Source organism: Equus caballus, chromosome 18 (genome assembly GCF_041296265.1).
Source record: "Equus caballus isolate H_3958 breed thoroughbred chromosome 18, TB-T2T, whole genome shotgun sequence".
Lineage (NCBI taxonomy): Eukaryota > Metazoa > Chordata > Mammalia > Perissodactyla > Equidae > Equus > Equus caballus.
In genome coordinates, this window is record NC_091701.1 from 52,283,514 (window position 1) to 52,310,700 (window position 27,187).

General features: G+C 40.1%; 1 protein-coding gene across 2 annotated transcripts in view; it reads left to right on the plus strand.

The window, feature by feature from the left end:
• Nucleotides 1–27,187, plus strand: part of ITGA6 (integrin subunit alpha 6) — a 76,934-nt gene that overhangs the window by 39,015 nt on the left and 10,732 nt on the right. For both annotated transcript variants that reach the window (XM_014732536.3, XM_014732535.3), the window contains exons 5-23: nt 1,916–2,047; nt 5,170–5,380; nt 6,086–6,279; nt 6,427–6,515; nt 7,226–7,344; nt 12,163–12,261; nt 12,510–12,571; nt 16,894–17,054; nt 17,250–17,393; nt 19,110–19,225; nt 19,343–19,532; nt 19,621–19,704; nt 19,801–19,880; nt 20,034–20,111; nt 20,199–20,301; nt 21,718–21,891; nt 23,472–23,570; nt 23,671–23,781; nt 23,864–23,962. In XM_014732536.3, the coding sequence (XP_014588022.3) occupies nt 1,916–2,047; nt 5,170–5,380; nt 6,086–6,279; nt 6,427–6,515; nt 7,226–7,344; nt 12,163–12,261; nt 12,510–12,571; nt 16,894–17,054; nt 17,250–17,393; nt 19,110–19,225; nt 19,343–19,532; nt 19,621–19,704; nt 19,801–19,880; nt 20,034–20,111; nt 20,199–20,301; nt 21,718–21,891; nt 23,472–23,570; nt 23,671–23,781; nt 23,864–23,962 (2,345 nt within the window). The remainder of the gene's footprint in view (nt 1–1,915; nt 2,048–5,169; nt 5,381–6,085; nt 6,280–6,426; nt 6,516–7,225; nt 7,345–12,162; nt 12,262–12,509; nt 12,572–16,893; nt 17,055–17,249; nt 17,394–19,109; nt 19,226–19,342; nt 19,533–19,620; nt 19,705–19,800; nt 19,881–20,033; nt 20,112–20,198; nt 20,302–21,717; nt 21,892–23,471; nt 23,571–23,670; nt 23,782–23,863; nt 23,963–27,187) is intronic.

The following is a 27,187-nucleotide window of genomic DNA, read 5'->3' on the forward strand; positions in this document are numbered from 1 at the left end:
CGTGTGTATTTACAGAAATAGAGATTGGAATGACTATATGATTTCTGTTATATACTCTATGATTTAGTACATTTTAAATTAAAACAAAATGTGTTATAAAGCACTTGTATATTATACAAGTAGGGTAAGATATTAAAACCTCCAAATTATATGATTTTTAAAAATAATGATGGAAATGTACATTTTAAGAGATTTTTTTCCCCTCTACCAACAATTTACATTAATGTAAGTAGTTAATTTTTTCCCAAGGGAATGTAATAATTAACATTAGTAGTTTTTGCAGTTTCTATTTGTCTATTCCATGAAGCTGAAAGTTTTAATTTTAAGATAGTGATCTGAAAACTGAGAAGAATTGCGTGGCATCATATACAAATAACAGTGTGTTAATGCAGACGTTTCTGTCATTATATTTTATCTTAAAAGGCTAATAAAGCAGTAAAGTTAGAAGTGTAGTGACAAATTAGGGAATTTTGAGATGATAATTTCAGATAACTTGCGGAAAAATTGTTTGATGGCATTGTTTAATTATTATTGTGATGTAGATAAAGGAGACATTGGGAGGGTGGGAGGAGAATGGGCCACAGTCTTTGCCTGGAGGAACCTAGTCAGCTCCTGTGATAAAAGTTTAACTTCTCAAGAATGGGAGCAGGTGTAGAAAACACTATGTTATAAACGACGATTAACCTAACTCTAATCCATAATGAAAAGAAATGCATCTGATTTGGTAATAAGACTCTTTTTTTTGAGATATTTATTAAAATAAATCTTATGGGGGGCCGGCCCCGTGGCCGAGTGGCTAAGTTCGCGCGCTCCGCTGCAGGCGGCCCAGTGTTTCGTTGGTTCGAATCCTGGGCGCGGACATGGCACTGCTCATCAAACCACGCTGAGGCGGCATCCCACATGCCACAACTAGAAGGACCCACAACGAAGAATATACAACTATGTACTGGGGGGCTTTGGGGAGAAAAAGGAAAAAAAATAAAATCTTTAAAAATAAAAAAAATAAAAAAAATAAATCTTATGGTAGTCACTAGTCAGGAAAAACTTAGGAAAATTTTCCCTTTCCTATTCAAAAATTTCCAAGTTTTACTTCCTCTTAGAAATAATCCTGAGAACACCTACCTTCCTGTGTGTGTCATCCATCGTAACCTTTTGGAGTCATTTCCTTTGGCTTCCTCACCCCCAACCAAATCTTTCACATAACAGTATTTGTCAGGTTATTTTGACCTATTTGAAATAACACGTTGAATGTGGAAGTAGTTTTATTTTAGCAAGAATAGATGCTATATATAGTAAAATAAAACAACAAAAACACTCACCAATATGTCTATTTTAATTTATGGGAAACGTGTCTTATCTGCCTTATAAACTCTCGATTAAAATATTACCATTTTTATAAAGTCATAGTGTGGGCCTACTATATAGAATCTTTTTAATTATTAATTGTAGAAATTTTAAAAGGATGAAATCTTGGTTAACATGATTTGAAGAGAAGATCAAAATATTGGTTTTACTTTTACACTACAATAAAGAAGGTAAATTGATTTAGGATTACAGAAAATGTAAAATATCAGGTTCATATAATTAAAAAAAATTTCTGTAGGTTTAGTTAACTAAGTAAACATTCCATTTTCCATTTAGTTTCATGGCATTATAAAGATAATTCATGAAAGTGCATGGGGCTTTTTTTTTTAATTACTAGAACGATTTCTTTGATGTAAAAATTTACATGAACATGATTTTTTAACTTTAGTAACCTCAAAAGTCATCTCTTTCCTCTGCCTTTTCTTCCTCCAAACTTTTCTTCCTGTATTTAATGATAACATGAAGAATGTTTATTAGGAATTCCCATCTATTTTATTTTGTTTCATCTTCATTTTTTTGTTTGTTTGTTTTTACCATTTCATTCCTTTAGGGATTGTTCGCGTAGAGCAAAAGAATAACACTTTTTTTGACATGAACATCTTTGAAGATGGGCCTTATGAAGTTGGTGGAGAGACTGACCATGATGAAAGTCTAGTTCCTGTTCCTGCTAACAGTTACTTAGGTAGGAATGAGAGTAGATGGCATGCCTACCGTTCAGATGCCTCTATGTGATGCTGCCCTCACCGGACCCTGAACTTCTAGGCTTGAGCATCGGCCAGGTGGAGCCTGGGACCTGGGGCTGCATTTCCTGAAATTTGGTTTAAACCTTGGTGATCCCATGGTAACCTGACTAATGCTTGGCCTCCTTCCCTTCTGACCTGGGCCTCCTCCGTGGGGAGGAAACCTACTATCTTCTAAAATCGTTTGTCGTCCCGCATGGAAATCTGTCTCCTGAGCTGACGTCGGCCTCTGTAACCTGAAACGGGCCGTTCATTGGCCATGATAAAATGCATAGATGTTAGCAGTAAGCTGAGCTGCCTCCGCTCCCTTCAGTGCCTCTTTCTAGAGATACTCTTAAGAGCTACATTTATGAAGTTACTCTTAAGTGGCAGGTCAAGACCTCCAGGTCCTTCCTCTGTGATTGCCATTCTCCAAGGGTTGGCCCTGCTTCTGGATTGGGACCCCCATGTCACAGGGCCCCTGGGGGGTGGCACGGGGGCTTTCCAGCTGAAGCTGAGCAGTACTGCTAAAGCAGCTTCGAGGACACCCGGATGGTGTCTAAGTGCCAATTCCTTAACTCCGAAGGCTTGTTTGCATTACTAATGGTGTCCTAAATTATTCATGTGCATTATGGTAATTACACAAAGGCTTTTAACAGCTTTAATTCTTGGTATGAGTTGACATAAAGAATAATTACTGTGCATTTCTTGGAAAAAATGTAAAAAATCTCCTAAACCTAAATAGTAACCTATTTTTTTTTAAAAGAAAAGTACCCATATGCTAGAGATTTTACTGGAACAATGGAAGGTAAAAAAGGAAAAAATAGATATAGATATAAGAATAATTCTAAACAATCTGTTAGTAAACATTCTTAAAAAGTAGTTCTAATGTATAAATATGTACAAACAGTGCTGTTAATTAAAAAGAAACTTCAGACACCTCCCTCCCCCAAATTTGGTGCGAAGGCTTCGAAGGAAGAGGAGAGTTATACCTATCACTTGTTTAGCACCTGCCATGTGCTGTACGTCAAATCCTCTACATAGGCCTTATTTACTGCTTTATGGGTCTTATTTGATATTCCCAACAATATTAGAAAATAAGAATTATTGTCCCTCCATTGCTGATGAAAAATACTGTGACCTAGGGAGATTAATTTCCTAGTCCAAGGTCGCGGAATATAATCCCCTAGCCAAAGAAGGAAATTCTCGTGTAAATGACTGGGGCAGAGTGGGAAGCGGCTGGGTGTGTGAACACTGTATTAGTGGCTTTGCAGGACAGGAAGACATCACATGGTAGAGCGGTTTGCAGTCTCAGTTGTTATATATGGTTTTTAAAGGTGAAATCCTTTTCAAGGTAAATATTATCAACAAACCAATATTTTATTTGAATATATTTTAACAGACAACCTTTCTTCAAATGTATTATTTGGGGATTAGTTTATGATGAGAAGTATCTGATTTTAATGGCTCTGGTCAAGAAACCAACACTTTGGTCTTTAAAATAGGTGCCTATGGATTTTATAACCTTAGTTGCTAATGGAACATTTGAAAATATGAAACTTTTTTTATTGAACACATTTGCCACTTTTAGAATGGATTTCTTCAAAGGTGGATGCCTGGGGGAAAAAAATCAAGTTTGTGCTGTTACATTTTGGTTGTCTATGCTGTCATTTCAAAAAATCAGTGGGTTTCAGGAATAAAATGATCTGCTTAGAAGCTGGCAAGGAGGGCGGCTGGCGGGATACACTGGTGGCCTCATCATCCAGCAAGAACGGCAGTAGCTGTCATGTCTCTTACCTAGCATAATTGCTTTCTCTTCAATCTCTTCCGTCCCGTGCTTGTGTACAGGCCTGCTGTTTCTGACCAGCGTTTCCTATACAGATCCCGATCAGTTTGTTTATAAAACACAGCCTCCCAGGGAGCAGTCCGACACATCCCCTGATGTGATGATGAATAGCTACCTAGGTTTGTGACCTCTGAGATGACAAATAAATTGTCTTGGTCATGGTCATTTAAAAATTTTTTTGATTCATACAGAGCATAAATCTTTTTATTTTCTATTTCATTTCAAGTGAAGCACACATAAAAAGCACCGTTGAGGCTCTGCGGCCAGATGGTTTTCAGAGCTGGATTCGATTAGATCACCCTATTTTAAACTTGTAGCTCATCGTATTTTTCAACTCACTTCACAATTTGAGAACTGCAACAGTAGTGGTGTAGCTTTTCCTAAATAGAACCCAATAAAAAGGGTGAGGGTATACTCCTCCACGTCTGCCTCACCTTTCTGGGGAAAGATTTGCTGAATTTGAATGGTTTTGATATGGGCATTTATATTTGCTCACCACCAAATCTCAGTCTTTCTAATCTGACATCCTCCCTGATGCTTCATCAGTAGGTGTTCTACCGTCTTTCTGCCCTCCGAACAAGTACATAATTGATAATAGAAGACAACTTGCTCACCTCTATTGTTTATACTAGGTTCTCAAATACTCTATCTCATCAGTCATCATTTTGTTTGCATGTTTATGTCTGAGAACTCAGTTGGTCCAAAATAGTGAAATGCTGTCTGGGATATATTAATGATGTTAGCAGTTGTTCCTTCCCCATTACGAAGGAGATTGACGAATATAGAAGTTACTAATCATTATAGCAGAACCCTATCACATGCACTCAATTATGCTACATCAGGTGGTCTCTCTCTACGTGATGTAACTTTCCCATGATAATTCAGTTTCTAGCTTCATCTCCTTTTACTGCAATTTCAGTATTAAAGTGGGGTTTGAACTGATTCTTAAGATGCATGAATGCTTCGTGATTCAAGTTACACAAATGATAAATAGCATAGGTGCTTTTCTTTGCACATCTTGATATATTTCCATAGAAAGCAGGGAAATAACCTATTACTTTATACTTGTGTCAAACCTCTTAGCTCTGTAACTCTTTCCTATCATAAATCTGATAGCTAGTGGCCAGGGGCTGGTCAGGAGAAGGGTGGGAAGCAAAAGGGAAAGATAGTGATGGAGTTATCAGTGTTAGATACCTCCTGAAAAACAGAGTTGATGTGAACTATATTTTGTTTTTCTAGGCTTTTCTTTGGACTCAGGGAAAGGTATTGTTTCTAAAGATGAGATCACTTTTGTATCTGGTGCTCCAAGAGCCAATCACAGTGGAGCTGTGGTTTTGCTAAAAAGGGACACGAAGTCTGCACATCTTCTTCCTGAGCACATATTTGACGGGGAAGGTCTGGCTTCTTCCTTTGGCTATGACGTGGCAGTGGTGGACCTTAATAAAGATGGGTAAGAGCATCTTAGGTTGTTTTATATTTGCAAAGAAATCTTTTCTTCTTTGGCTTCTGTGGGTCTTGAAAAGAGCCATCCCTTCAGTTTAGTTGATTCAAAAGAATATTTTTGCTGCCAGATTTTTATCATCCCATCAGATCTTCATCACTTACATTTTGGCAGCAGACATTCATTACCCTCCCCGGGGTGTAGGATTACGTTTTCAGTTTTACTCGTGTCTTGGATCATGGGTCCATGAGAATTAAAATTTGGAAGAAAAAAGATTAACTCAAAAAATGATACCTGCGTGGTTCTGTTCTGTGGTTTCTTAAGGGGCTGTCAGCATCCAGAAGTCCTATTGAAAGCAGGGATTGGGAACTGATCAATGGCTGGTGGTGCCAATTTGGGTCTAGGATGGAAGGTGGAGGGGCGTGGAGTCTTTCCTGGGAGTCTCTCTGCACTGTAGATCTAACCTGGGGAACTGGCTTCAAGTTCTTACTCTCTCTGTTTTTCTTTGGGTGTTTATTATAGGCTACCTTCATTGTTTTACAAATGTTTTAATTGATGAATTTAATTTTTAATTGATAATTTAATTGATAAATTCCAGATTTGTGGTCCTTTCTGTCATATCTCTTCGTGTCCTTGGTACCTGGGCTGGTGGCATTCTCCGTAAGCTTGCTGGTATTTTAGCTGGTGATCCACAGTTCTTCCCCTCATATCTAGGTGGCAAGATATAGTGATTGGAGCGCCACAGTATTTTGATAGAGATGGAGAAGTTGGAGGGGCAGTGTATGTCTACATTAACCAGCAAGGCAGATGGAATAATGTCAAGCCAATTCGTCTTAATGGAACCAAAGATTCTATGTTTGGCATCGCAGTGAAAAATATTGGAGATATTAATCAAGACGGCTACCCAGGTAGAAAATAAATTGTGAAATGGTTATGATTTATAAATGGTTTTTTGATTGTCCAAAGTAATGAGTGCTTATGGCATCTTATTTTAAAATACTATATTGAAATGTTTTTAAAGTATAGTGTTTGTTGAAATGTGATGTTGTCAACAGATATCGCAGTTGGAGCTCCCTATGATGATATGGGAAAGGTTTTTATCTATCATGGAGCCGCGAACGGAATAAATACCAAACCAACACAGGTAACCAATAACCTGGATTTCCACAGTAGGGGGCTCAGCTTTTTGCTTTATAAGAGAATATTTAGGTTTAAGTGAATTTTCACGCTAATCGTGTTTTATTTACAAATCTACAATAGTATGAGTTTTATGTTTTAAAAAAATGTATTTTAGAAGATAGCTTGGAAATAGATATAAATACAATGACTTGCTTGTTTTAATTGTAAAATTTCTTTGATAAGTTAGGAATCAAAATAAGCCAAAGGAAAAGACTATTCTACCCTGACAGCATAAATAGATGGAAATGTGATATATTTCCTTTAGTAGCATACTATATAGAAATGGAACTGGTCAAACGAAAGAGATGATTATAATTGCATGGGGAATTCAGACACCAAAAATTTAAAATTGCTTGTGAGAAAAATAGGACATTTGGAGGGCAGGTAGAGAGGTTTGGTTTGAAATACCCTGATTGACTTACTATAGTACACAAGCTTATCAAAAATTGGCTCTTTTATCCTTTCAGATATGATACAAATCAGATGACTTTTATTAAATAAAATGTATGAAGTGTTAGATCCTATGTATACTTATTTATAATTTCTTTATAATTTAACTTATTTATAAGTAAACTTTTAAACTTCAATTCAAAGGAAATTTGTGTGTCTTTTTCAAAGCATATATAAGCTTGTTTTGGTGGCGCAGTGTCTATTCTGATGTCCTGTTCATTTCAGATTCTCGAGGGTAAATCGCCTTATTTTGGATATTCAATTGCTGGAAATATGGACCTTGATAGAAATTCCTACCCTGATGTCGCTGTTGGTTCCCTCTCAGATTCAGTAACTATTTTCAGGTGTGTTATCTCTCACTTTAGTTAAGCATGTTCAGTAATAATCAGGTTACACTGAAATTTTGACCTTTTGAATTGAAATTTGTCATGCCTGTACTTCAAAGGCGTGTATGAATTTTGAAGATTTTTCTTTTGAGAGTAGCGTAACAATGTAATAACCTATTTTGCTAATTCTGAACGAATTGAGAAAAAAGTCAGAATTAGTAAAAATTTTTTGCTTAAGTATATTGTAAAAGCTTTTATTTGGATCAAAACCAAAACATACAGAAAATTTGACAGTACAAAGAATATAAAGAAGGAAAGAAAAATCCCCTATATTTCACCATCCATTATTAAACTCCAATATTTTGGTTTACGTCCTTCTAGTCTTTTATTTTCTGTGAATGTGCATGCACGTTTAACAAAATTGAGATCATAAGGTACATATTGTTTTGTAACCTGCCTTTGTCAGTTGATAATGCCTAGTGGACTTTTTCCAGGTAAATGAGTTTATAATGCATAGTAGGTTTTTTCCCTGTTGTTGAGTACTTTTCTGAAATGAAGTTAGTGGCTGTCTATGCAGCATCACATGGCTGGATCATTGTTTATTCACAAATGCCATAGTGTTATCGGACGTTTATGTTGCTTTCCAGGTTTGTTTTTTTTCCGTGATACACAAAGGTGCGGTAAACATCCTTCCTTTGGTCATGTCGTGGATATTTCCTTGTGATAAACTCCTAAAAGTGAGTTGCTGAGTTGAAGGGCATATGTGTTTTAAGACATAAGGTTCACCAAAATGGCCCCCAGGAAGGCCGCAGTGGTTTGCCCATCAGCCGTGGTTGAGTCGGACTTGCCCAGTGAGTTCGTCACCGCTGGAAATCACCATTAAAAATTGTTTTTTTATTTTTATTTTACTTTAAAGTAGCACATTCTTGTATAAAAGTTAATACAGAATTACAGAAAGTACAAGTTCCCCAATACTCCTGTCTTGCACAGAACAACTTTTAATAGTTCTGAGTATCTCTCTCGTAGGGTTTAATCAAGAGGCCGTATGTAACTGCTGTTCTCTAATCTGATTTTTTTTTTTTTAATTTTATTTTTTTTCCTTTTTCTCCCCAAAGCCCCCCAGTACATAGTTGTATATTCTTCGTTGTGGGTCCTTCTAGTTGTGCCATGTGGGACGCTGCCTCAGTGTGGTTTGATGAGCAGTGCCATGTCCGCGCCCAGGATTCGAACCAACGAAACACTGGGCCACCTGCAGCGGAGCTCGCGAACTTAACCACTCGGCCACGGGGCCAGCCCCTCTAATCTGATTTTTAAGTCTTATCTCTTTCAGTTCTCTCTCCTTGTCAGTGCAGATATTTCAATCTTATTCTTTTCAACAACTTGATATTATTCTATTATATGCATTTGACTAATCCTCAATTGATGGAATTTTTAGATAGTCCCTTACCTTTAGCTGTTATAAACAGTGTGCTATAGAATATTGTATATATCTCTGTGTGATGGGCCTGTTTTCTCCTTAAGAAAAACTCCTAGAAATGGAATTCCTGGGATAAAAGTTAGCACAGTTTTGTGTTAATGCATATACCCATAGAAAAGTAACAATTTGTGCTCATGGCAACAACCTATGAGAGGGCTTATTTTCTCATACTCTTGCCAACATTGAACAAGATGAATCTCTTTCATTTTTGCCTGTGTGATATGTGATCTCATTTTTTTATTGAATTTGCATTTCTTTGATGCTAATGAGAATGAACCATGTGTTTTTTTCTTTATACTATTTGGCTTTATAATCATTTTTATCACAAAGAATATCTGTAAAGAAATGTGCAGTGAAACCCTAAATGAAAAAAAAACTGTGTGCCATGTGTACACTTGGTGCCATCATTGCCCTATAGACTTCCAGAAGGGTGCCAAGTGTAGCTATAGCCTCAGTTATCTGAAATATGATCCTAAGCAAAACTCCTGGGAATAAGAAACCCAGGCCACAACACCAGGACACTTCTAAAGAGAATGCTACAAAAAAGAGAATATAGTATATGTATACAGAGTGTAGTATAGAATACTATAGAAAAATAGTTTTCTGGTTAAATAGCAAGATCTATGAAAGCCATTTCATGTGAAGACTAAGAACCACAGGAGAAGTTATATGGCAAAAGTAGGAGACATGAAAATAAGTGGAGAAGAATGTATCTGAGATAGTAGTGAGGCCAAAGGAAGAAGTCAAAAAAAAATTCATTTAACTAAATGAGCACATATGTGTGATTGGGGAAGGAAAGGGCTCAGGAAGACACGGATGCATCGGTTGTGGTTTGTGTTTGTGGTGATAAATATCAGTCCCAGGAACCTCTTGACTTTCTGGGCTGTCACACTGGGGAGTGACATGGAACTGTGTGTCCTCCTAGGTTGAAGTATTCAGCCTTGTTCTATCTATCAAACACTGCCTTCGTTTGCCTGTTTCTCTCTGTTCATAAAGATATTATTAACTTTAAAATAGTCAACGTTTTTAAAAGGTAGAAAAGTATGTCACATTCAGCTATTTCAGCAGAGTTTCTATCAAAAAGCGATTGAACTTCTGGTTCTAGTTTGGGGTATAGCCCTCAGGTGTCAGAAGACTTGACTTCCTGTACCAAAATTTGGTTTCCAAGTCTTCCCCAGTACATGACCTCTCTTTAGTCAGGTGAATATTCGTCTCTGTGGGTAACTGATATTTTAATACCCTTACTTTCCTGTCCTCATAAGTAGGTTATAAACCCTGTAAACTTGTTCCTTCTTCCCTCATAGATAGTATGAAAGTAAATTTCACAATCCTTCCATAACAAGAGGAGAACCGACTCCCTTATTTTATAAGTGAAGGAATGGAGGCCCAGGGCTTGCTTGAGCTTTTAAGGCTGGATCCTGCGAGAACAGGATCCCAACTTTGGTCCTGAGCATTTTTCCCATTAAATCATACTAGTACTTCAGAGTAATTAGTAAATAAATGCCGATTGCCCATGAGGAAGCTGAGCCAATAAGATTTGCTTTATGAGTTAAAAGACACATTTTTCATGGTCCATATATCCTACGCACTTAAAATTGTGTGTATGTTGTGTGTTTAAAACACAGAAATAAAAATAGGGTTTGGGCAGAAGTGTGTGTTAAAATGTTTCCTTTAGAAATTTATGCCATGCTAAAGCCTTAATACCATATGTAAAACACATAAGCATGTGTTGCAACTGGTTTTGAAATATTTGTGAATTTTTGCCTTTTAAATATGCTTTCAAAACTTTAAGAATGTATCTAGTTAGTATCTTAGAAACTAACAGCTGTCCAAAATAACAATAGAAAGATAAACAATGGAGATAAAGGGAAATGAAGAAGGGAATGTGGGAGCATTTGCCTTTTATTGGCTTCCACCTTCCCCATAAATATGCCTGTGCCGTCTGTAGCCTGCTGGTAGATTGATTCCAGAAGTTTGAGCCAGCCATTTGGGATTTGGAGTGCATTTTCCTATGGAAACACTGTTCTCTGGGATGGCTTGGTTTACCACAAACCCACTAAAGTCAGCCTAACTGAATCCGTGTGGTAACGACACCATGGAACCCATTCTGAGTGCTGGCTGGGGAGCCACAAGAAGAGAGGTGCAGTATCTCCCCATCCCACTCGCACCCCAACCACCATAGACTTGTGTTGCTGGTGCCTGTGGCAGAGGTCAGGCCGTAGGCTGGTGGTGACCCCTTTGGCTGTGGGGGCTAGAGGAGACTATATAAGGGAGAAAAAAGATGTTTTTATATGGTGAGAAGGGATAAGGTGTGGATTCTGGCTTCTTGAGTATTTGGGAGGTTGGAGTTAGAGCAGAGATGGGAAAGGTTAAAGGATTCAAGTTTTTGCCTGCGGAGAGATTATGGGGTAGAAAAGTTGTAGTCAGTTCTGGCAGCAAGACGACAAAGACTTAAGGTTGGGGGTGGGAGATTCCGAGGAGGATAAGGAAGAGCATCTGTTTGTAAGGTGGAGACCTGTATTGTCTGTATTACTAAAATTCATGGGTATGTAGAAACCCTGATATGGTGTAAACTTTTTGGAGGGTATTTTGGCAAGATTGCTCATAATTAAAAATGTACGTATTCTTCCACTCAGAAATTCTGTTGCTAGGAGTTTGTCCTACAGATAGATTCAAATGTGTGCCTGGATGCATGTACAAGGATGTTTGTCAGAGTTGAACGCCTAAAACAACATAAATGTCCACAGAGGGACTGGTTAAAGAAATGAGCTTACGCTGGTGCACTGCACACCACCAGCTGTGAAAACCACCGAACTAGATTTATGTGTATGCTATGAGAAGACCTCTGAAATATTACTGAGTGAGAAAAAGCAACATGCAGAACAATAAGCGTGAAAAGCTCCCATTTAAGAAAATTATATGGATATTTCTATATTTAATTTTAGGTAATGTTTTTAATAGAAACAGACTATGCTGTGCGTCTGGAAGGACATACAAGGGTACTTAGAGGTTTAAGTGGGGACAGAGACATAAAATTTGCCTGAAAACCCTGGAACTTTTATATATTGTACATATTACTCTTTCAGTTTAAAAACTCTAATATTAAATCTATAAAACATTTTATAATTTTAAATAAATGTTTAAAAATTCCTTATAAATGTTGTATTACTAAGTTTTAAATTTTATCTGTTAATAGTTATTTTCTTTAGCAATGGGGGAAAATATCCCATGGGGGAACATTTTTTTCCCCTGTGGTTTTTGAGATGTAGTAGGCAGTGGGGGATGCCCTCTAGAATATGAATTCATCTTACATTCGGGGCAGCAGAAGGCTGAGCTTCTCTTCACTCCTTTGTCTTCAGATCCCGGCCTGTGATTAACATTCAGAAAACCGTCACAGTAACACCTAACAGAATTGATCTCCACCAGAAAACAGCCTGCGGGGCGCCCAGCGGGATATGGTAAGAGTTTCCTGTGTCCGGGTAATCCCCCTCACTTTCACACCTCTGCTTTATGATGACCCTGTGCCCCAAGGAGCCACAGGGAAGACTGAAGGAGAAATGGGCAAAGGGACGAGGAATCTGTCGAGTGAATATGTAACATTCTACTCATCAGTGGGCAGTCAGGGATTTGAGAGCTGGGAACATGTTGGGGTTTTTCCTACTGCAATAATGCATCTTTTAAGAAATATGTGTTTGATTTTCTACAGCCTCAAGGTTAAGGCCTGTTATGAATATACTGCCAAACCCACTGGTTACAATCCTTCAATATGTAAGTACCTAGTACATCTAAAAATTGTGTATTTTCTGTCTGCCAGGTTGAAAGTTCTGCAGAAATAACAGAAAAATAAAACTGCAATGGCCAAAATGGGTCCATAAATTCTTGTTTAAAGAATTAAATGTGTCTGTTGTCTTCTCTTTAATCAGGACGGTGAAGCCCATGAGGGAAAAACTCTCCATTTGGTCCCCATCTGAATTTTCCAGGGCAGCTGGTTTAGGACAGAATGCCTTGGAAAAGTACTCATTTGCTACCACAACCGTTTCCTCCGTTTCTGTCTTTGAAAGGCAGTGTGGAAAATTGGTTTTGTGGTTGTGAGGTGGTGGGGGGTGGTTGTAGGAGAGCGACTGCAGAGCCGCAGTACCACACAGAGTAATTGCCAGTTTAGACCCCCTGTACTCCCCGGTCCCCTCCCAAAGAGGCCTCCGTGGCCTGGAACACCCAAGCTGTGTCCCCGAGTGCAGGCCTCTGGGGGATTTGAAGGCTGGTCTTGAGAATTCAGAGACTGGGGCTCTGCTCCTGGTTCCAGCTCTGATGGTGACTGACCCTACAACATAGAGCAAGTCCCTTAGCATTAGAGTTTTTATTTTCCCGTCAGTTAAAAAAATGCCTCTGATAAAAATTACCATATAGTATTGTGGTAGAGATCAAATGAGATAATGTGGTGAAAGCAGTTTGTCACTTATGAGGTATTATTCTGCTTCCTTTCTTGATAATCCGAACAGGATTTTTGCCACAAATTCTGACAGGGTTTAGGATTCTCTCACAGTAGCAGTTATCACCAAGGCCTTCTCTGGTATGTTTTTGTAGAAGCCACACCTCTTCGGGTGTAACCACCTGCTCAGCTCCAGAGTGAAGATGGGGCTGTGGAATTTAAAGAAAATCTTTTCCCCAAAGAGGAGGCACAAAGAGTGAGAGTGGTTTCCATTCTGGGTCAGGCCATGGTCCCAGCGACTTGGTGTTACCGTGTAGCATGCCACCAACGGACGCTTTCTGGAAGGGCAAGGTGCTTCTGTCCTTTTCATGTTTTTTTTATTTTATTCCACCTTGAGGTAATGAGTTCTCTTAAGGTTTCTCCATGTTATCTAAAGAATTACTCTGTTTTCTTTATTAACAAGATGTCCCTTTTAATGTCCCAGAATTTGGCAAATAAATCTGCCTTCACCCACTTCACGCTGTTGTAAGCCCACTTAGCTTTCATCTTGCCTGAGTTAATCTTTCCTCAGGTGGTTTCTTCATCTCCCTGATCTTTTAGGCCCCTTCTACTGGGCGGTCTCCTGCTTTATCTTCTCTCCACGGGACCTGCAGACCTTGCCTGCAGCGTGCTTGGTGTTGGTGTATTATGACTTTATGCACAGGGGGAGCCGTGGCCTTTCACTTTGCTTTCTGATGTGGCTGGCATTTATTGAGTATAGAAAACAATTCTTTTGTGTGGCTTTTAATGACAAGAAAACAGCTTCCATGATTTCTCACCATCTGTCATCCTTTCCAGTATCTTTTGTGTTATTTTTACCCAAATACAATACCTTACCCTTACCTGCTTGGACAACAGACCTTTTACCATTGTGTTCGGAAGTGGACTAGAGAGACAAGGAAAAACAGTGATTCTTTGGCTAGGCAACAAGAGGAAAAGGGGAAACGTTTTCATTCTGTTAGTCTGTCCTTTGCTCACACCACTCTCAGTTGAGTATAGATGTGAAGTCGCACTAGAGCGCTCCTTATCCCCCCAATTGATCATTTATATAAAATAAATTAAAACTTTCTTCTAGCTTTAATGCAACGTATGATGCCATATGGATTAATTTTATGTTATGTAACTACTCCCTTACCCAAGTGTTTATTCATGGCTGTGTGGATAGAACTTTTTTCTCAGAAGACATTTAGAGAAAATGTATTTTTGTTACCTGTATTTCCACAGTATTGGGAAATGTGAAATCAGATAAAACTGAACTTCCACAAAGCTGCCTAAGTTAATACGTCTAAAATCTGTTCCCAGTGTCTGAGAATGTGAGCTTATTGTTTGAGCAGGCTGTTTTAACTCGGCAGTCCTCAGATGTGGTATTCCATACATACACATATTTATAATTGAGCCTTAATGAGTATTCTACTTGGCTTGCCCCTCAAAAGGTCGGCAAAGGTGACCCACAAGGATTTTAAGATGATGTGAACTGTCTAGGGGGTTAGGGAAGGTTAGAGTGGGTTTGGTAGACAAACGGTTTTAATGTACCCACACCCTCCCCTACTTTTGCTGTGAGGGGCACTCAGCATGTGAGCCTTCGTCTGGTTCATTGTGAAGTTAGCAGGTCACCAATAAATGGATGATGTCAAGGCTACAGAGGGTCTAAAATGGAGGCACATTCCATTTGGCAGCTGTGACATTTAAGAATTCTTCAGATGGACTCAGAAATTACTATTGAAACTGTCAGTGTTTCTAAATTTTGGTTTCACACATCTGAAGAGCTATCGTCTCAGCGTAAGAGTAACATCACATCGTGTGTGTGTGTGTGCAGATGTGCATTGTGTGTATGGTGATGCCAGTCACTCCCACTTCTGTTCATCTTGTCTACAAATCGTATTTATATCAGGTGTTGTGCTTTTGCTGGGGAATGCAGTGAGGAACAGACCGATGTGGTCCCTGTCCACGGCTTTGCCCAGGAGAGATGGTCAGGCAATTACAGTGTAGTGGGTTAAGTGGAGTGATTGGAGACATAGAGTACTGTCCGATCCCCTGGGGCGGGGGGGCCAGGAAAAGCTCCACTGGAGAAAGTGATGTCCCTGCTGAGATATGAAGGAGTAAGGCTACCCAGGCAGTGGAGCAAGCTGGAAAAGGAGGGGGTCCAGCCTGGAGGGAGAGAGTGACTCATACAGAGGCCTGGAGGAAGTGGGAACTGGACATATCAAGCAGTCATCTTTTGTGTTTGTGACAGAGACTTAGAAGCTGGCACTGCCTTTGTCCCTCACTCTGTGTCCCTGGGCCAGTCACCCAGCTCTATGGGCCTCCATTTCCTCATCTGTAAGAAGAGGGTATTAAAATAAATGCTCTCAGAAGGTCTCTTCCCAACTCTAATGTGAATACTAGAACATGAGTTGTTGATAATTTTCTACGTTTTCTAGGGCAGATTTTTTGCCTTGAGGTTACCTTCTCTGGCCCTGTACACACTTTGGTTTGCTTCCCCTTCTGATGGTTAGTGAGTGATTATTGAGTGTAGGTTATTTAAATATTGGCCCATAAAGAAACATAGCAGCTACATCCAGCAAACTGGCAAAGAATGCGTTCTGAAGTCAAGAAATGAGATTTTGATCATCCAAATCCTGGGTCGCCTCCAGGCTCCGTTAGTATGGTAATCAAGGGCGGGATGTGCCTTCCCGAGCTTTGGCGGTTGGAAGCTTGTTGTGGGAGCTGTATTACGGGCCCTCCAGCCACTCAAAGGAATATGTTTTACCTTTTAATTTTTCTTTAAGTGAAAAGTCTCATCCTAGTGTCAAAAGACACTTCCTCCTCCTTTGGACAACTGCCCTTTATCAGTGCTTATTAAACTTTAATGTGTATAAGAACCACCTGGGGGGCTGGCCCCGTGGCCAAGTGGTTAAGTTCACATGCTCCGCTGCAGGCAGCCCAGTGTTTCGTTGGTTCGAATCCTGGGCACAGACATGGCACTGCTCATCAAACCACACTGAGGCAGCATCCCACATGCCACAACTAGAAGGACCCACAACGAAGAATATACAACTATGTACTGGAGGCCTTTGGGGAGAAAAAGGAGGGAAAAAAAAAAAGAACCACTTGGGATCCCGTTAAAATGCAGATTCTGGTTCAGTAGGTGTGGCGAGGGTTTCCTAGTGGCTTTAGGAGATGCTGCTGCTGCTGGTGGTCTGCAGGCCTTTTTTGACTATCAAGGTGCTAGGCCATTTGAGCGTAGGACTCTTGAAGGGGAAGTCAGTTTAGGCCCTTAGGGACTGTTGAGTCCCCTCCTGTTATTTTTAGTGCTCTGTGAGTTCTTGAAATTCAGCCAGAAACTGATTCTTAGATGCTGCTCAGAGGTTTTGACTTATTCTCGAGCTCCCCCAGGTGGCCCAGTGAAAGTTTCACTTTAAAACCTTTGTTAACAGCAATGGGCAGGGAAGGACAGCTCGACTGGAAACATCCTAAGTCAGTCAAAATGTGCATTAGCAGGCAATATGAAGAGAAACAGTGGCTGTGGGAACAAGTTCTTCTACAGGGAATTGAAATATTTTGAAAAGGAGCTCTGCATACTTATAGCTGAATTGTGCATGAATGCACTTTAAGTTCATAGGATTTTGTTCGTTTTATCTAGCTATTGTCGGCACGCTCGAGGCTGAAAAAGAGAGAAGAAAATCTGGGCTGTCCTCAAGAGTTCAGTTTCGAAACCAAGGTTCTGAGCCCAAGTATACTCAAGAACTCACGCTGAACAGGCAGAAGCAGAAGATGTGCATGGAGGAAACCCTCTGGCTCCAGGTGAGGCCTGCAGACAGTCGCATCAGTGTTTTAAAGGGCACAGAAGTTGGGTTTTATGGTGGCATACGTGGATTTCTGAAATTTGTAATAGCAACACATTATTCAGTTATTCAATTCAATACAAAATAAGGCATTGTTTAGGAGTCCCCAGTAGCGTTCATATCGAGCTTAACCATCTCTCTGCATGCTTTTCAGGAAAATATCAGAGATAAACTGCGGCCCATTCCCATAACTGCTTCCGTAGAGATTCAAGAGCCAAACACTCGGAGGCGAGTGAATTCAATTCCAGAAGTTCTTCCAATTCTGAATTCAAACGAACCCAAAACAGTACATACAGACGTAAGTCTTTCTGACTTTTGTTTTACCAAAGTTTTCTCATATTATTATGCTAAATCAAATGTGTTTGAAGGCAATAGAACCTAGTGATTTCCTTTAAAGGCCATTTCTTTGTATTAAATAAACTTTTTAATATATGCCAAGTTTGTCTGAGAAGATTTGTTCCCCAAATTAGCAGTGAATATAGAAGCATACGGAATATAGTTTGGAGCCAGAGAGTGTTTTTCTTAATGATTTTTGGCCACTGCAACTTATTAAGACTATAATGGGCAGAACCTACTGTTCTCACATCAAATTTCTCCTATAGCTATATGTGGAAAGAAAAATACATTGTATTTTACCACTGAGAACATTAAAATGGAGAAAACTTTTGTCAGTCTGAACATTAAAATCAAGGAATATCAAAGTTCAGTAAGGCAAAAAAATATTAGCAATGAAATAGTCACTTAATGCCTAATGTAGCCCAGGTAATCTTAGGAAGAAAAATTTATATTAGAATATGGCTTGCTGTATACCTCATGTGAGGTGGGGTCTATTTGCTAGGGTTTAGGATGGTTGAGATGCAAGATTAAGCCAGGGAGCTGTGACATCTGGATTTGTCCTTATGTGCTTGCTGTCAAAATCCAGTTGGTACTGTGGGCCAGCCCGGTGGCATAGCGGTTAAGTTCACACTCTCTGCTTCGGCAGCCTGGGGTTCACCAGTTTGGATCCTGGGTACAGACCTATGTACCACTTATCAAGTCATGCTGTGGCAGGCGTCCCACATATAAAGTAGAGGAAGATAGACATGGATGTTGCTCAGGGCCAATCTTCCTCAGCAAAAAAAGAGGAGGATTGGCAGTGGGTGTTAGCTCAGGGCTAATCTTCCTTAAAAAATAAAGAAACTCCAGTTGGTGCTAGAGCCTCCTGGTTCCGGTGACCCACTGATGAAGCTTTCCGGGAGTACTCACTGCAGTAGGCTTAGGAGCTGATGCCTAAATCTACACATTGCCAGTCTTTATTGTCACCAAGTATAGCTCTTTATACTTTTGGATACTTTTTTTAATATACTTTTGATGTCATTGATTATCACATTAATATTTCTTGTCTATAGTCTCAGCTCTGTAGTCATGTTAAACATGACAAGCAAGGAGATAGTTTTCCTAATTATTTATCAGTGTGATTATCGAGCACCCATTAGTACTGTGCTAGACACTCTGTGCTATTTGCTTTCCTGACCTGAAACTCTGTTTCCTCGTCTGTACAATGGGGCTCCTAATAGAATCTTTCTAATGGGTCTGTTGTGAGGATTAAATGAGTTAAAATATGTAATCGTGTGTTGGGTGGCATCATCATTATTGTAATTCTTACAGTAGCCCTATAAAATAGGGTGGTGGTATCCCCATATTACCTATGACGAAACTTAGACTCTGAAAGGTTAAGTGACTTGCTCAAAGCCACATAGCTAAGTGAGTGGCAAGCCAGGCTGGAATGTAGACCTGAGGCTGCGGGGCTCACGCTCTTTCCTACCCCACACTACCTCAATGGCAGGGGCAAAGCGTTCTTAAAACACAGTTTTGTTAAAGGACAGAGTGGGCATTAGATGCATGGCAAAGTATGTTTGAAGCTTGAATTCTGCTATGGTAACTGTCACACAGGGAAATGAGCTGTATGGATACAGCCAGTCACCTACTCAGAGTCCTCAATGGCATAAACTACAATGGTTTTGTTTTCCTACAGGTGCACTTCTTAAAAGAGGGATGTGGAAACGACAATGTCTGTAACAGCAACCTTAAGCTAGAATATAAATTTTGTACCCGAGAAGGAAATCAAGACAAATTTTCTTATTTACCAATGTAAGAATCACTATCTAGTACTAGCAAAAATGACTCTGGCTTTGCTGTGGCTTTTTGTTAAGAAAAGGCTACTGAAAATGTATTGAGGACTTGTCATTTTCCTTGTGTTTTTTATAGTCAAAAAGGTGTACCGGAACTCGTTCTAAAAGATCAGAAGGACATTGCTCTAGAAATAACAGTGACAAACAGCCCTTCCAACCCAAGGAACCCCACAAAGGATGGTGATGACGCTCATGAAGCTAAACTCATTGCGACGTTTCCAGACACTTTGACTTACTCTGCATATAGAGAGCTGAGGGCTTTCCCTGTGAGTATTTTTAGAGACCAGCTGAGAGGGAAAAACCAACACTGTGTGCAGGTGACTGTGTTGTGATCTACTGTGTTTTCTGTTATAGGAGAAACAGCTGAGTTGTGTTGCCAATCAAAACGGCTCACAAGCAGACTGTGAACTTGGAAATCCTTTTAAAAGAAATTCCAGTGTAAGTGATGCCTTCACATATTGGATTTTACTATTTTGAATACCTTTACAGTGTCGATATGCTTGGCCTGTGTTGATGACTATTTCTGTTTTTTAGGTTACTTTTTATTTGATTTTAAGTACAACTGAGGTCACCTTTGACACCAGAGATCTGGATATTAATCTGAAGTTGGAAACGTAAGAGTTACTTCAACCTTTCCATTCAGAATTATTTCATGAAAACACAGCCAGTCAATGAATTGGCCCTGATCTAACTCATAAAAGAAGTGTAATTGTAATGAGAAAAATGACTGTTAAAATAAAACCCTATTGTTTCCTTTTCATTTTCAGAACAAGCAATCAAGATAATTTGGCTCCAATTACAGCTACAGCAAAAGTGGTTATTGAACTGCTTTTATCGGTCTCCGGGTAAGTGTTTGTGTTTAGCATAACAAATCAGTGTTTGAAAGAACCATTTACAGTCCTCACTAAAACTGGTGTTTTTTAATTTAACAGAGTTGCTAAACCTTCCCAGGTTTATTTTGGAGGTACAGTTCTTGGTGAGCAAGCTATGAAATCTGAGGATGAAGTGGGAAGTTTGATAGAGTATGAGTTCAGGGTAAGTAGTAGCAGTTGGTCCTTTTATTATACTTACCGGAAGCTGACATGTATGATATGTGGTCTTGAATATGTAATTTTCGTAATATTAATAAGAATGATAAATGCTCAGTTTAAAGTGAGTTTGCCAGTTTGTAAACAACATACTGGCTTTTGGTAAAAATATTGTCTTCCAGATTGGGGAACGGCAACTGCCATTCAACCCAGGACTTTGTTCAGAATCCAGTTCAGTTTGGTCTTTTTCTTATTAGAGAGTTTTAAATGTATAGGTGGTGCAGAGACAAAGGAATACTTGATTTTTCCCCCCAGAGTCTATCTATGAAACAAGGAAAAATCCCAAAGTAATTTATATTTGGCTTTAGAATGTGTTGTGATTTATTTCTTCCTCCGGTATAAGGTCACCTCTCTTATTGCTTGTGGTTAATGTTCACTTACCTTTCACAAGTGCAATTTTGTGATGGCAAATGTGGATTTGGCATATGCCAGTAAGGACGATTAATGATTGCTCTGAACCATTTCAAAGTAGGCCATCATAGTGCCTCTAAGTCCAGTTGAATGAACATACACACGTGGTACAGAGTTGGCTTGTAACTCATACATGGGTTTGGGTCTGCATGGCTCAAATCACTTCCCTGAAAGAGTAGTGACCATCGTCGAAGTGAAAATCTGAAATTGCAATAGTGGGCCCACCCCGACTCCAGCAGGATGAAGAGGCTGAATTCTCCTCTGTGCATCTCTTGGCATTATAAACACAGTTGTGACAGATAGTGGTGACACATGTGCACGTGTGACTGAAAAAGAAGTCTGTGGATTCCCAAGCAGTCCTCCACTCAGACAAGGGAGCCCTTACCTCTTTTAGCTCTTGCTACAGGATGTTGCTCCATCTCCAGCTTGGACTTGTAGGTTCATGGCTGCCATCATGGTTTTACTCAGAGTCTCTTAGTTGTTATCCCAAGCCTTCCCTGGGAGTAGAGGGCAGAGGCAGCTTCATTTTCAGGGAAGGTGGGGTTACCCAGAAGCAGGTGGTTGGTGCACTGCCACAGCACAGGCTTTCTCATCTGCCAGGCAGGGTGGTTACAAAGTGCTTCACCAGCACACGTGTGAGTTTTCCCTGGGCATGTTGAGAGCATTGTCTGATCTACACTGCAGATTCTGTTGCACACAGCAGGTATTCTTGGATTAAATGAGCAATCATTTCTCTTTGACCTTTTTTCCCTTTCTTTCTATTTTTATTGACAAAAATCTTTAAGCACAGATCTCTATTTTGAATACCCTAGCTATAGTCCATTTTTGGAGCCTGTGCTTTTCTTGTAGGATTATGCCAGATATTTTGGCTTTTTCTCTTGGCAATAGGGGCTGCTACTTAATTTTACTTTGAGAGAGTTACACTGAGATAATGCGTATTATTTTCTAACAGGTAATTAACTTGGGGAAACCTCTTAAAAACCTCGGCACGGCAACCTTGAACATCCAGTGGCCAAAAGAAATTAGCAATGGCAAATGGTTGCTTTATTTGGTGAAAGTAGAATCCAAAGGATTGGATAAGATAGCTTGTGAGCCACAAAATGAAATAAACCTCCTGAGACTAAAGGTATGTTGGTGGATTTGTCTCATGTCTCCATAGATGTAAATAAGAGAAACTAACTTTTGAGGGGAAAGTCATTACTTTGAGGAAACTGACACTCTGGCATGCTGGCTTTTTCTTTGGTGTCACAATTTCTCTTTTATAGTTGAGTAACCAAGTCAGGCTGAGAATTTCTGCTGGTTAGCAACCATTATGGTACGTAAGTCAGGGTCATTCAGTGCTTGTTGAAGCAAATGACATTTTCTGAAATTTTGTGACCCAGTATGACATATAAGGAGGACTGGGACATGCTCCCCGGGGGTGGGCCAGGCAATGTGAACTCCCAGTAGAACCAAATTCATTACAAAAGATTAGAACCTTAGCAAGTGACCTTGAAAGCTTTTCATTCTTATTTTTTGAAATAGTAAATATTTGTTGAGTACTCATTGTGTCTTAGGCGCTGTGCTCATAAGCATTTTCTCATTTCATTCTCTTGATAGTCCTGTGAGGTATTTTTCTTATCCTCACCATTTCATAGATGAGGAAATTGAAATTCAGAGACATTAGTTTTCTCAGAGTCCCTCACCAGTTAAGAGGCAGATTCTGCATTCTGGCTCAGCTCTGCTTGCTTCCAAAGCCTGCACTCTTAACCCCTCTCTGCTGCTCCACACTTACGTAACCCCTTTATCGTTTACGCTGCAGTTTGATGGTTTGCTTTGTTACTGCATGTCTGTTTCTTTTAAGTTCTAAGATGACTGGGTGTGATCAGTGTTCATAGTTGGTAGCTTATAGAATGATTCTCTATTCATCAACTTTGAAAAACAAGATGATCCTATATTCCTAATCTTTTTTTTTAAAGATTGGCACCTGAGCTAACATCTGCTGCCAACCTTCTTTTATTTTTCTTTTCTTCTTCTCCCCAAAGCCCCCCAGTACATAGTTGTATATTCTAGTTGTAGGTCCTTGTGGTTGTGGCATGTAGGACACTGCCTCAGCATGGCCTGATGAGCAGTGCCATGTCTGCCCCCCAGGATCCGAACCGGTGAAACCCTGGACCGCCGAAGCGGAGGGCGTGAACTTAACCACTTGGCCACGGGGCCGGCCCCTGTTCCTAATCTTTATTTTAAGGAAAATGCAATTTTAAAACTTATTATGTGGCTTAACTTTCAGTACTCTACTCTGAATAAGTCATATGCTAGTTCTTTTTTCTTCTTTCCTCTTTTTCAGTGTCACTCATTCATTCAAGATGTGCTGACTTTTTACCGTGTGTTAGGTACTTAGCTGGGTGCTAGGGATGTAGGAATGAGATTTGATCCCTGGTTTCAGGATGCTCACAATTTGGTGGGGAGACAGAAGAACAGTGAAGGCCTCTGTCTCTCGCTGAGTTTTAAGGTCAGAGTGGGAATAAATTACCTTGAAGTGAAATTGATAATAACACTTGCGGATTTTACGCTTAAATTATTTCTGTGCCTTTGGTGACGGGAGAAGGACAAGTATTAATTGTCGATTATGTGAATCCTGCATTGTCTGGGAGGGTGTGCTCAAGAGATTTGTACAGTAGTGACAGAAAATTAAAGGGGAACTATTTTGGATATCATTCTCTTTAGGAGTCTCACAACTCAAGAAAGAAACGGGAAATTGCCGAAAAACAGATAGATGATAACAGAAAATTTTCTTTATTTGCTGAAAGAAAATACCAGACTCTCGTAAGTATTTTTTAAGAGCCGTGACTGTTGGACAGAGGACGGGAGGAAGGTCTTCCCCAGACCACTGCATCGTAACTACTATTCTTCCTTTTCTCTCCAGAACTGCACTGTGAACGTGAACTGTGTGACCATCAAGTGTCCCCTGCGAGGGCTCGACAGCAAGGCCTCTGTTGTTTTGCGCTCAAGGTTATGGAATAGCACATTTCTAGAGGTGAGGCTGTCCCCTGGAAGTCATTCGCCACCTCCTAGGACATTTCTCACTTCCCTAATGCATTTTCTAACTTTGTCTCCAGGAATATTCCAAAATGAACTACTTGGACATTCTCGTGCGGGCTTCCATTGATGTAACTGCTGCCACCGAGAATATCAAGCTGCCAAACGCAGGCACTCAGGTGAGAAGTCCCCCGGCTTTGGTCAGTCCAGAGCAAATCACTCTTTCCTCTAGCCCAGGTCCCTCGCCTGGGGGCATGCTACTTTGGCGATCATTTCCCCGACAGCACCATTACCCCCATGAAGGAGAAATCAGAAAATGTCTTAAGGTGCTGCCACCCTAAACTGTATTTTAAGAGAATCATTGGAAAAAGGAGTAAATCTAGGGGTCATCTAGTTCTCAGTGCACAGGATGGCTTTGAGAGCTGTTGGCTCCACGGAAGAATGAGCGCACCTCCTAACTATAGAAACCCCACGTCTTATACTGTCGCTGATGCTGCAGCCATGGTTGGAGTGCCCCCAGTGACGGCAACCTCACCACATTATGGGGTAGCTGGTGCCATGTGTGGCCAGCTACAGTTATTAGAAAAGATCTCTTCCTATGTGAATCCAGAATTGAATCTTGTAGAATCAGCCCCTATTGATGCCCCTTAGAACAAGTACAAAATAAGTCCTATCTTTTGGCTATGTAGCAGCCTTTGAAATAATTGAAGGAAACTGTCACACCTCCTTGGACCTGTCTTTCTTATTCTCTCCAGAGCTAAGCATCCATCTCTTTAGTTAATGGTCATACTGGGCACTGCTGGACTGGTTCCAGGCTGCTCTCCTGCCTGGGCTGGCCCTTGCCAGGCAGTATGACTCCCGCTGGGCAGAGAGCTGGTATGTGGTCTGCCTCATTCAGTTTGCCCTAGGGCCATTACCTTCCAGCATCTCAGCCCCACACTCTGTCACTCCAGCCTAAAATGTGGTTTTTAAATGTTTGCTGAGAATTGTGTTTGCGTTTCTAGCAGCTACCATTTTTGTGTTTGTGTTCTGTTAAAACTTCTAGGTGTTTTCATCAGAATTTGTTGTCACACTGTATTTCTCATATCCTGTCCTTGAGCAGTTTTTAAAAATCTAAATGCATGGGGACTGGCCTGCTGGCGCAGCAGTTAAGTGTGCACGTTCCACATCAGCGGCATCGGTTTGCCGGTTCAGATCCCGGGTGCAGACATGGCATCACTTGTCAAAACATGCTGTGGCAGGCATTCCACAAATAAAGTCGAGGAAGATGGGCACGGATGTTAGCTCAGGGCCCATCTTCCTCAGCAAAAAGAGGAGGATTGGCAGCAGATGTTAGCTCAGGGCTAATCTTCCTTAAAAAAAAAAAAAACAAAAAAAAAACTCTAAATGCTTGGCTTTAAATGTATCCTCACATTTTATGTGCTTTGGTTTTGGTTCGTTGTTTCAGTTTACAAAGTAATTTTGAGCCTTAGTTATTTGCTGTCTTAACTTTCTATCCCTGCAAGCTTTATCTTTTGCAAAGCTCAGAAGCATGTCTTCTGTGTCTTCACCCAGGTACTTAGGAAAAATACAGAGCAGGACTAGGAGCAGAAGCTTGTGGTATACCGCTAGTGAGGGGCTCCTTGTGCGGGTCTGGAACCCACAGGGGCCTGTATCAGGGTCTCGAGGTAAAACGACTGCATGTTATGGGTGGGAATGTTTTGCAAAAGACACTGGAGAAAGAAAGATTGTGAATTACTGTTCTTAAGTTGATCTACTCATCTAATTATGGAAATGTTCTGGTTTCAGTCCTTTAGCCAGCTGAAAATTCAGCGAGTTTCCGGGATGACTCTGGTTTCTGAAATAAGTGATCCTTAGCTGTAACAATGTATCATCCAAACCAGAATACATTTGTCTGGGGCAAATGCTAAGCCAGGCAGGATGCTGGACAAGTGGTGTAAGCTCAGACTGTCCCAGGGTCAGCAGGACATAGGGTCACCCTGGCCTTACATGACCTTGGCATGTTACTGCAGCCCACCTTTCTACATCATATCAATAGGGCATCATCAGGGGCTGTCAACTAAACCACACCTTCCCAGAGAATCCATTCTCTGCTTCTCTGACTGAAGGCAGCAGTTATAGCATTCTGTAACTTTAAATCAGCAACCCTGAGAATCCCTGAGTTTTTAGAGCCGAAAAGAGAATGAACACTTTAGAGGGAACGGACTAACATTTTAATAAGATGTTAATAAAATGTCTATAATTTACTGGACATTTTACCTATATGCTATCATTTAAACCTCAGAAGAATACATTGTACCCATTTTACAAAAAAAGAAGCAGGCACAGGAAGGGGACATAATTTGAGGTCCTGGATTGAAACCTATAATTGTCTGACTTCAGGGCTCGTGTTCTCTGTCTCTGTGACACTTGCTCCACATTGAGTCCTCAAGTCTCAAATTTAGATGAGAAAACTAAGTCCAAGGAAATTTGTCTCTCTGTCAGGGTCACAGGACCAGCATGTGGAGGTGAAACCAGACCTCAGGCTCATGACTTCTCATCAGTTGCTTTTGTTTTCTGGAAGGTGATGGAACTAGAAGCCGTGGCATCCAGTCTAGTGGCTGGGTCACAAATGAAAATGAGGTTCTCTTGGGCATTTCATGTTCTTAGGGCTTGGGAAACCCATGCCTGCTGATGGAAATTGGAGTCATTGCTGTGTTCCTACTTTGTTTAATAATTGGTAGATTTGGGAATGGGTTACTGGTCTCTTATATCTCGAACCTATTTTTTTTGAAAACTGAGACATCTCCTGAGCTGTAGTCTTTTGATACCTCTTCTATTAACTGTAATTTCTGAGATACAAGAGCTCAGATATATCTACACACCTCTTCAGTGTTTTAGGTGCAGTTTTTCTGGACTTAAAGATTTGAGCTTAATTCAAGTGTCAGGATGCCTTCTTTTTTTATTCCCTCACTTATGATGAGTTTCAGTTTCATCTTTGTCTTGGTTCATCTGTTCTTTCCAGTCTGAAGATTATTTTTCTTTGGAGATAGAAGCAAAGGAGGTTGAGTAATCTGACTTGTCTGTTGGTCTTGATATCGAAACTTCTTCCCACTGCTTTTACTCTAATCCTGTTTTGTTTCATTTTGTTTTTAAAAAGAAGAGAAAAATCTTTGTGTTTCCTTACAACCCAAGCAATTTCAAGAGTTTTGTGTTCACTTCTCAATAAAATACTTTTAAGACATTGTTATAAAAAAGTCAGAGAGAGCTGGTCATCTAATAGAACTAGATAAGATGGTTAGATTCTATCGTCAATTAAATTAAATCCATCCATTTAACAAGCACTTATTAAGGGCACACTGTGTGCCTTCCTGCACAAATGAATAAGGTACAGTGTTGATTATTAAGAACATGATCATCTCGGA